The sequence below is a fragment of the Octodon degus genome, unplaced genomic scaffold, assembly GCF_000260255.1.
Source record: "Octodon degus isolate 3935 unplaced genomic scaffold, OctDeg1.0 scaffold00017, whole genome shotgun sequence".
Lineage (NCBI taxonomy): Eukaryota > Metazoa > Chordata > Mammalia > Rodentia > Octodontidae > Octodon > Octodon degus.
This window is the reverse complement of record NW_004524593.1, coordinates 22,929,824-22,939,800: the sequence shown is the minus strand read 5'-3', so window position 1 is coordinate 22,939,800 and position 9,977 is coordinate 22,929,824. Positions and strand designations below refer to the sequence as shown.

The following is a 9,977-nucleotide window of genomic DNA, read 5'->3' as shown; positions in this document are numbered from 1 at the left end:
ATATATGAAGAAACTGTGTTCAGCCAGGTATGGTGGCATACACCTGTGACCCAGCCCCCAGCATTTGGGAGACCAAGGCAGCAAGATTCCCCAGAGTTCAAGGCCAGCCAGAGCTACATAGTTTTAGTTTAAACTAAACTAACAGCAGGATCCTGTCTTAAAGGCTAAAGGAGAAGCCGTGTGCACTGCTCAGTGACGCGTTCCCATAACTGCATGTGAACTGCGAACAGGTCCCTTTGTACATTCTTTTCTTTATCTTTCATTTTCCCTGTTAGCTTTCTCTAAAGTTTTCTGAAAATGCTAATGGTCTCAAACTGTCCTAAGGGAAGTCGGAGTAAGAAGGCCCCCTCGCCCCGCACCTGGAGGGCAGAAGGCGACCCGGGCCTCCGCCGTCCCGCCCCACGGCCGGCCCCTCCCCCAGGAGCGGCCATCTACCTGCGGCGGGTCCACTCCAGCCTTCCTCCAGTGCAGGCGCCGCGGCCAGCGGGGGGCGCTCTTCCTCCGCCAAGTGCCTGTACCTGACGAAGTAGATCAGGTCAAGGACGTCGTCCAGCACTGCGTACTCCTCCAGCTTGTTACTCTCCTGTGGCCCCGGGCCTCTGCTTTCCATCAGGCGGGTGTCGAGCATTTTCTCTGCTGCGCTCAGAATCTGGGCCTCGGAGGCCCGGAAGACCTTGTCCAGCACCTTGTCCGCGTTGTAGGGCAGGCTCTCCTGCCGCGCAGCCCTCAGCTTGGAGGACATGTCCTGCAGCATGGCTTCCAGAGCGCGGGCGTCGAGGTACTTGAGGAAGCGCCGCCAGGTCTGCTGCTCCTTGAAGAAGCTGCGGACGATGGGCCAGTCCTCCCCACCGCTGTCCAGCCCTGGCTCCAGCCCAGCATGGGGACGCCCCCAGGACGGGTCTTCGTCTCCGGGGTCTGCAGAGGTGGGCCCCAGGTGCCCCGTATCCCCGGCCTCCTCAGAGAGCTCCCCCGGGAACCCCTCCGCGGACCCTGCGCTGTCCCCATCCAGTCCCACAGCCCCCGGGCCGTCTGCTTGCAGCGCCTCGCCCAGCCCTGGCCAGGGGCCTTTGTCGCGACCTGCAGGGCCGCTGGGCTCTGACTCCGCCTGGGCTCTGTCCCTGGCCTGTGCTGGGGGCTCTCCATCCTCGGCCTCCACCTCCGTGCCGCCTGGCCCTGGGCTGCCTTCCTCTCCTGCTGCAGTAGCATTTTCTTCTTCAGTCCCAAACGGCCCATTCGGTTGTTGGTCTTCTTTGGTTCCTGGATCAGGTTGAATGGTCCCTAAATGTGCCTCCGCGGAGCCTCTGGGACCGACAGGGGACTTCCAGCCCCAGAATTCCTGGCGGGTATCTTGAGACTGCTTGGCACTTGCAGCATTTTCATCCTCCAGCAGCTCCTCCTCCTCCTCTTCTTCTTCCTCCCCTCCCTCCTCCTCCTCCTGCATTTCTTCCCCCTCTGTCTCCACAGCTGGGGAGCCTGGAGCCGCTGCCGAGCCCTCCTGCGGGCCCCTCTCTCCTGCCCTCTGCTCTGCTTGGGCCTGGCCGGAGTCCAAGCCTACAGCTGACTCTGTCTCTTCCGTCCCCTGGTAATCCGCATCTCTCTGTGGTGGCCTGGAGAGATTTCCTCCTAGAGCTATGACCTCCTCTTCTGATTTTCCTGACAAACCCGCAGCAGCTGGAGCAGAAAACTGAGGTTGATGTTGGGCATTAAGGGCTGGCTCCTCACTGCGCTCCCCTGGAGGGTGCTGTGCCACACTGGGGTGCAGGTCGGGCCCCCCTGCTGAGCCCCCTGCAGCGGGCACACTGGCTTCCGACCCACTGTGGGGTGGATCGGCCCCAGAAGGCAGCTTGGGCCTGGAGGGCTCCCGCGAGTGCTCCCCTCCCGGCTCACCGCCTGCAGCTTCCTGCACCTCGCCGCTTTCTGAGCCGCTCTGTGAGCCATCCGCCCAAATCTCCACTCCAGATCCTTCTTCCTGGAGTGCATCTTTTGTGCCAGGGACACCAGCTTCTTGAGAGTCACCACCTCTGCTCTCCAAGGCCAGGGGAAGGGGGTCTCTGCCCTTCCTGGCGGTGGGCACAGTGCTCTGCCCATCCACGCCCTCTGGCCTCACTCCCTCCGACTGGGCCTCATCTTGTACTGGAGGCTCCTGGATTTCCCTGCCTTTTTCTTCATTGGGAGGTTCTGTGTCCACTCCTGGGTCATTTTCTTCATTTGTTTTAAAGACTTCTACAAAAAAGTCACCTGCAGTTTCAGGGTCTAAAGAATCTGCTGGTGTGCGCGGCCTCCTCCGCTTGCTCTCTGGGCCTGCGGCATCACCATCTTCCTTTTCTTCCTCTGAATCGGAGCCCTCCAGATGTGACACACTGGGCCTGCCATCACCTCCTGCGACAATGGAGAAGAGAGTGTCCCCCCAGGTGGTCAGTATGTTCTTATCACCAGTCCCCACGCCAGGGGGCGGAGCTGCTGGGCCTTTGCCCTCCCCCTTCCCCGAGTTCTGCGCCTCCTCTGCTGAGGACTTCTCTGGCCCAGGCCCCACTGCAGGGCCGGGATCTTCTGAGTCAGTGAAGGTCAGGAGCGGCAGTTCCTCAAGGCCTCTGCCGTTCACCTCCCCACCCTCCATGGCATAGGACTTGGTGTCCAGCGCCCCGTCGAAGTCCTCTTCCGGGGAGGTCACCAGTCCTGTCGTCTCATCATCAGACACCATGGCATCTGCTGTAGAGCCAAACTTGGTCTTCAAGTCAAGAGTCATTTCCTTCTGTAGGAACTTGAAGGCATCCGGCTTCCGCTCCCCAGAGGCCTGGGGACGCCAGCCAGTTCTGTTGCCCTCACTTTCTGGCACTTTCAGTTTCTCTTGCAACATTTCTTCGAAGGCCTCTGAGGTAGGGCCCTCTGCTGGGACTGGCGCTGGGGCTGGGGCTTGGCCTGGGTCTGTGGGGGGCTGGGGCTCCCCAAGGTCCTGGGTGCCTCCCTCGACCTCGCTGTCTACAGGCCCGGGCTCGGAAGGGGGCTTCTCTCCACTGGGGGCCACCTCCTTAGCAAAGCCTTCTGAAGAATCTTCCGTTACAGAATCATACAATTCCAAAAACCCTAAGAGTTCTTCTACATCATAGCTGGCAAATTCATCTCTTCCCCCATCAAAACAGACGAAGTCCGTCTCCTGGAAAGGAAAAGGAGATGTTAATGTCACTGACCATGTGTCGCAGACCAGCTCTTGCGTGTGGTGACAGACACAATCCCACACCCGGCCCTGGTGCTGGGTAGCTGGGGCAACCCTGGCCATGGCTGTTCCTGGGCAGCAGTCAGAGCCCACTGTCCACAGCAGCTACACCCACCCTTGGCCCCCAGGTGGCTGGCTCAATCTGCAGCTGAGTAAGTCTCCCTCACTGTGGACTGCAGTGTTTCTTTTTCTTTCTTTTCCTTTTTTTTTTTTTTTTTTTTTTTTGTGGAACTAAGGGTTAAACTCAGGCCCTTGGGCTTACCAGGCAAGCGATTATTCTACTGAGCTATCTCCCCGGCTGGACTGCAGCCCATTATGCCATTATGTTTACCTTTTTTTTTTTTTTTTAAACAAAGCATAGCCATGTTTTCTAAAAGCACAATGAATAAAAATGGAGACATCTTGGTCTCCGTCTGTCTGACTCCTGCTCTCTCAGTCTGTTCTGAGCACAAATGGAGGAAGGGGGTGTCGTTTATTACGTTCCCCAGCTCCTCACAGCCATGCCTCACGTCCAGGAGAAGCAGAGCTGTGTGCCCTCACGCTGCGTTGCTCCGTCCCTAAGTCAGGCAGTGGCGCCTTCTGCCAGGCCCAGTCTCCGTGGTGCTTGGCGCCTACGTTCCCTTGGATGTTGAGATGCGCTCAGGGCCATTTTTTCAGCGTAAAGGGAAGGGTGTTCAGTGTGGGGCAGAGGCCGAAGCAGGTGAGGCCTCTATGGCCTCGTCCTCCTGTCTCCCACGCACCTCCCAGGCCATCTCTCAGTGACAGCGAAGCCAGCAGGCCAAGCAGTGACAGCCCATGAACAACAGCTCTGACTTCATCTAGGGACTGGTCTGTCCCCCAGCACATGTGCTCTGCAGCCACCCAAGGGCCACCCAGGTGGCTCAGCAAGGGTAGATGTCCCTTACTGCAAAACTTAGACCTCCAGGAAAGAACCAGCTGGGATCAGGATCCTAGGACCCAAAATCCTGGGAAGTCAGGGCCTCAGAGACGCGGGGGGTGGGGGGATACACGGTTGCCAGTGCAACTGGTGCCTGCCCATCACCGTCAGACGGGCTCTAAGACCCAGCCCACAGGCTCCCTTCGCCAAACCAGTGACAGAAGGTGGCCCCACAGGTCACTGTCCAATAAGAAGTTGGTGTTTCTAGCTCACTCTTAATCAAATTAGAGCTTGATTAATTTATCCTTATCACTGTACACTGAAGATGTCTAATAGTACTCAATGAGTAGTACGTTTAGTAGTATTCAATGTACTTATAAAATGAAGTTATTTACACCTTACATTTAATAACTGCGCACAAAGGTGTTAAAACTTAATTTTCACACACAGAGAAGCGCCCTAGTGACTACCCAGCCCCTAGTGACAATATTGGTTTCCTGTGTTAGCTAAAAATCAAATCATGGTATGTTCTTCCATAAATGCTTTTCAAACTTTGCTCATTTTACAGGTAGTCCGATTCCAAGTTAAAATCTGACATATATGTTACATTGTTTTTTCTTCAACTAAAACAAACTTGCAAAAAAACAATTACCTGAAACATAACTGAGAAATTCATAAGTCAATTTATAATTGAGAACAAAATCAAAGCCCGCAACTTACATCTGCTGGGACTTGTAGCTCCTCCTTGGTGTACTCATAGTCCACCCGGATCAAATCCTTTGGGAAATACCCAAAACTACGCCCAACCTGAATGAAAAAAAAATGGCAAAGGGAAAAACAGCAATCAAATTCTGTGTGAGGAATATGAATGAGCAGCTTCTTAGACATGACAGGAAATCGGGGCCAGGGAGATGGCTCGGTAGAATAAGCACTTGCCTGGCAAGCGTAAGAGCCTGAGTTCAATCCCTGGTTCCACAAAAAAAAAAAAAAAAAAAAAAAAGACAGGAAATAAACAGATAGGTAGGTAGGTAGAACCAAAAGAGCTAGACCATTGCCTTTATTATTATGAGATTATATCCCAATAAAATAAAATTAAGTGCAGAATACTGTTAAATGGTTCTAAAATCAATAAAGTTTTCTGTATATTCAGCTTAATTCTAATCAGAGTGCAGAAAGTTAGATTGTAGAAGAAAGCAAAAGATCTGCATAGATTACTGTGTGTTACATGAGTCTTTTTTTTTTTTTTTTTTTCCGGAACCAGGGATTGAACTCAGGCCCTTGCGCGTGCCAGGAGAGTCCTTATTCTACTGAGCCATCTCCCCGGCACACTTGTATTACATGATTAAAACTACACAAATCAAAGCCCATTAGAAACACAACTCCAAATAACCTCCAGCAGCAACTGACCCAGACACCTCACTGAATTGCTAACAAACTAACGCATGTGTTTCATAAGCCAAGGCACAACAGCTATGAAAACTGACAAGAGGACAGAGTTTCTGAGATGCATGGCCCTTGCATCTAATGGCCTCTACTGACATGTGCTAGCCTAGCTTTCCAAGAAACTACAGGAGGGAGAACATACACTTGCAATGTAATGCATACCAAGCTTCGGATTTTTTTTTTTTAGCAAGCTTCAGATGCAAAATAAATCCTGTGTAGAACAAAATCCCTTCGCTTTTCACACCAGCAGGTAAGCTATACAACAGATGTATGGAAAGTGTCCCTGAGGGCCAGCCAGATAGCTCAGCAGACTAAAGCGCCTGCTTAGGCAGAGCGCAGCAGCCGGGGCTTGATCCTGGTGTGCTGTGCCGGCTCTGCCCCCGGTGCACACTGCAGTGACAATTGAGATCGGGCGTGGCGGCGCACACCTATAATCCCAGCTCTTGGGAGACTGAAAACAGGAGAATCACTAGGGGTCCGATCTACATAGTGAGACCCTGTAGACCCTGTCCTAAATACGTTAAAAAATAAAGAAATAATAATAACAAATAAAGTGTCCCTGAGACCCACACTGTAGGCTGTGAGGGAGCCACAGACCTCTTTCCCATCATTAAAGAAGATGCACAAACAAAATGCACAAAACTATCCCTAACCTTACAATATCCAGCCACAAGGCGGGCTCCTGCTGTCTGGAGCTCACGTGAGAGCTGCACTAGCAGCAGAGTTCTGCCACGAAGGTTACACACAGCCGGACACGGAAAAGCTGTGTTACTGGCAGATAAAGTCTGAAACCACAGGAAACCACGAAGAGTGCAGAATGAGAACTAAGAACCCGAACTAAGAATCCCAACCAAAACCTAGGAACCTTGATCTCCCAAGGTCAGGACCATGGAGTGAGAAGGGCTGCAGGGGAGAGACCCCATTCCTTCTGCGGAACTTCTGTTAGGGTCAAATCGGGATAAGGAGGACAGCAGAGATACGTGGAAAGGACAAGCATCTGTCTTTGCTTAATCTTTGCCACGGAGCCCTTGGGTTACATAAAGCTCTGTGATTATACATGGTGCTTTCACGTTTCTTACAATCTGACAAAAAAATGGTGCAGAATCAGGGATCTCGCCGCGGGGAGGTTTCCAGGTCTAATTTTGCTTCCGTGCACCTCCCCAGCAGAGCACTGCTGATCTGACTTGGGGTGGTGCTGCTGCAGGGAGCAGGCTCCACGTGCGCTCTCCTCAGAGTGCGTGTCACCAAGCACTGCTGCAGAAGGAAGGCAGAGGGATCCCTGCCCTTCCCAGCAACTCAGCGGGCACCCAGCTGGCCGCAGCACGAAGTGCCGCTGGGCGATGCCAACAGGAGGCCAAACACGGGCTGCGAGCACAGAGCCTCTGGCCAGTGCTGAGGGCACAGTTCCCTCGGAGGGCAGGACTGGTGCTGGTCCCAGGGAGAAGCAGGTTTCTAGAGGTGGCTACCTGAGGGAGCCTTGGTGTGGGGGCAGGAAAATGCAAGTCAAGCTCTGCTACCCAAAAACGCAAGGGTGAGGAATGAGAAAGCTGTTAACTGCTGTGTGGGAACGAGCGCTCAAAACCCTTACCAGGACCAGTCTGCGAAATGCTGTTCCTGACTGCTTGACCGGTTGGGATTCTTCCCGAGGACTCTGATGGACAACTTAAACCTATTTGTATTGCAGGCTTTCTCAAGCCTTATTTTCTGCTGCTTGTTTGGTGTTTTACTGAGGGTGAGAACTGTCAGAGTTGGGATGGACGGTGTCCGAAGCTGGAACAACCCCAAGGCCATCGAGCACCTGGCTCCTTGGGGGTGGTCCACCTATCACACTTTGTGAAATGGAAAGGTCAGGACTTACAGTTCTCCATCTGCTGGGCGTGGTTCTGCATGCCTGTCAGCCCCGCACTCAGGAGGCTGAGGCAGAACGGTCACTGGGAGTTCGAGGCCAGGCTGCATAGTGAGACCCTATACCCTCTGCTTCTCCCAAAAAAAGATTCTTCAGATCACTCACAGTAAATCCCTCATTAGAACTATCGAAGCGCCATGCAGTCATGGGCTGCCATGTCTGATTTCAGGGCACTCACTAACTGGGCTGGGACAGAACTCCTGGGGGTCCCTGCCAGCATGATGTGGCTGAAAGAAAAACAAAATCTCACCCAGAAATTGCAATAAAAATAGACAGGGCAGCACATGTAAATAAAATGAAGACTCGCAAAGTCAGCTTAAAACTTGCAGGGCCGAGGTGCTCGCCTGCGAAGCTTGCAGTTCCCGTCTGCCACCTGCAGAGCCTTCTTTTTTTGAAGGAAGTAGTAGAATGAACACTTGTTACCACTCCAACTTTTCTCTTGTCTGGAGCACCCCCGACTTCATGCTAACGGGCCTGAGCCAGAACGGGTTCTGTTCTGTTTCAGAAACCTGCGCTGGGTCAGGCCCCGGGCCTGCTGGGAACGCAGGGCACCTTGTCCTCAGCCCAGCAGATTCCAGGGATTAACTCAAAGACCCCAAGAAAACGGTCACCTAAGTCTACACTGCTCAACAACTCTACCAAAGGAAGAACATAAAACACATCCAAGTTTTACTTACACTTCCAGCCCAAACTTCAGGCAAAACACCTGCCAGTTTATAGTAGACATATACAGGGTCACCCCTTTTAAAATTCACAAAGCGACAGTCCGGGCCAGTGAAATCTCCGAGCGCTTCACCCCGGGCCATTAACACTGTTATCAGGATAGAAAACAAAAAACACGTATCAGAAGTCAACTTTGTCCACTGACCCACCAGGAAGTATAAATAACCCACCGGACACAGCTGAGGTGTCCCCTACGCGGCAGCTGCTTCCAGTTCCCGCGCCGGGCGCCTGTGACACTCTGAGCTTTATTGCTGTGGGCCGCAACATTCCCGCAATTAGACTAGGGATGGGTAAGAGCCACTGTATTTCCTCTGGCTGGTGAAGAAACAGGGCAGGACCGAGAAAAAGCCCTCTCTTCCTCTTCCCGGCTAAAGCTCAGGTTCTTCGGTGTCATCCCCATAAAAAGCTTCATCCGCAAGCATGTGCACGCGTGAGAAGACGCCCACTGGGTTGCGCAGGCGAACGGCACAGGTAGAGCACACAGCGCACCGGAAGGGCATCTGCACCCCCCGGGGGGCAACTAGTCACGCCCGCCGCGCAGGCCTGCTCTACAGCGGCAACCAGGAGCCGCCTGGGCAGCCCAGGAGCCTCCAGGCAGGGCCTGGGCATGTGCACCCAGAGGACTGCGATCCCATTGCATCACCAGGCAATGTTTACTCAGAGCAAATAATGTTGATTGTACTCATCATTAGGAAGGTTTCAAAACAAAAATGACCCTTTTAATGTTTCTCTATGAGCTAAATTAAAAGTGGATGTTTCATTTGACAGGGACAATGCCTGACTATAACAGATTAAGCGTTATCATCCTGCTTGAAATGCGATCTAGAAACCAGGAGAAGCAGTATTTTGAATTTTTTTTTTTTTTTTTTGGTCAGAACTAGGGATTGAACTCAGGCCCTTGTGCTTGCCAGGGAAGTGCTTATCCCACCGAGCCATCTCCCCAGTATTTTTGTTGTTGACAAAGTACAGTTTCTGATGGCAGAGGAAATGGACCTTAAACACATGTAGATAGCAGAAACCAGGCAGAAATGGAAATAACACATTTTCTAAAAGCCAACTGGCAATGAAATGTGTAAATATTATTTTCCTAGCAAATATAATTTATTCAATATTATCCAGTATTAAAATATGTACTTGAACAAATGTGCGGATTTCGAGGGGGTAGTTCACTTTTAGAAGCTCAAGTATGATCATTCTGTGGCTCGTCGGCACCCTAACTCATAGCTCACAGCTAATGGGGGGTGAGGCTGAGGGGCTGAGTAGCTGAAACTTGGGGTGCTACGAGACGTGGAAACAGCAGTGTTCCTCCAGCCCCCTTGGACCACCGGGGACTTGTAGTAACACAGCAGACGGCCATATGACGGGGACTATCTGAAAAGGACATGGGATATGGTGCATACACACGTGTACACACACACACACGCACGCACGCACGCACGCACGCACTTCATAGGACTCAGCCCAAGCCCTGCACTGGTGCCTGTCTTGACAGCGCCCCTTCAGCCCACGTCACAGGCCTGTCCTCCAGCAGCCTCCTGAGCACTGACGAGACTCAGGCTGTGCTTGTCAAGGTGACTTTGAGGAATCAGGTGGGACAGTGAAAACTCTGCCATACAGCTGCTGGCTTTCTTCAGAAACCTGCAGGGGACAGCATGGCAGCCGAGGGCACCTGCAGGGCTCAGGTACCTCTACCCTCTGACTTGCTCCAGCAAGGGCATCAATAACTTAGCCCCGTTATACTGACTTTCTTGTTCCTTGGTGGTAGTGTATTGCTACAAACATGCAAACTATATACATGTGTATGTATATATATA

The 9,977-nt window shown here is 52.5% G+C and overlaps 1 protein-coding gene across 1 annotated transcript in view; it reads right to left on the bottom strand.

Moving 5' to 3' along the window:
• Mia3 (MIA family member 3, ER export factor) overlaps nt 1-9,977 on the bottom strand; it is a 38,662-nt gene that overhangs the window by 27,262 nt on the left and 1,423 nt on the right. Inside the window, exons 2-4 of the mRNA XM_023710196.1 lie at nt 8,118-8,251; nt 4,812-4,898; nt 436-3,154 (exon numbers count right to left, since the gene is read on the bottom strand). Of these exons, the coding sequence (XP_023565964.1) occupies nt 436-3,154; nt 4,812-4,898; nt 8,118-8,251 (2,940 nt within the window). The remainder of the gene's footprint in view (nt 1-435; nt 3,155-4,811; nt 4,899-8,117; nt 8,252-9,977) is intronic.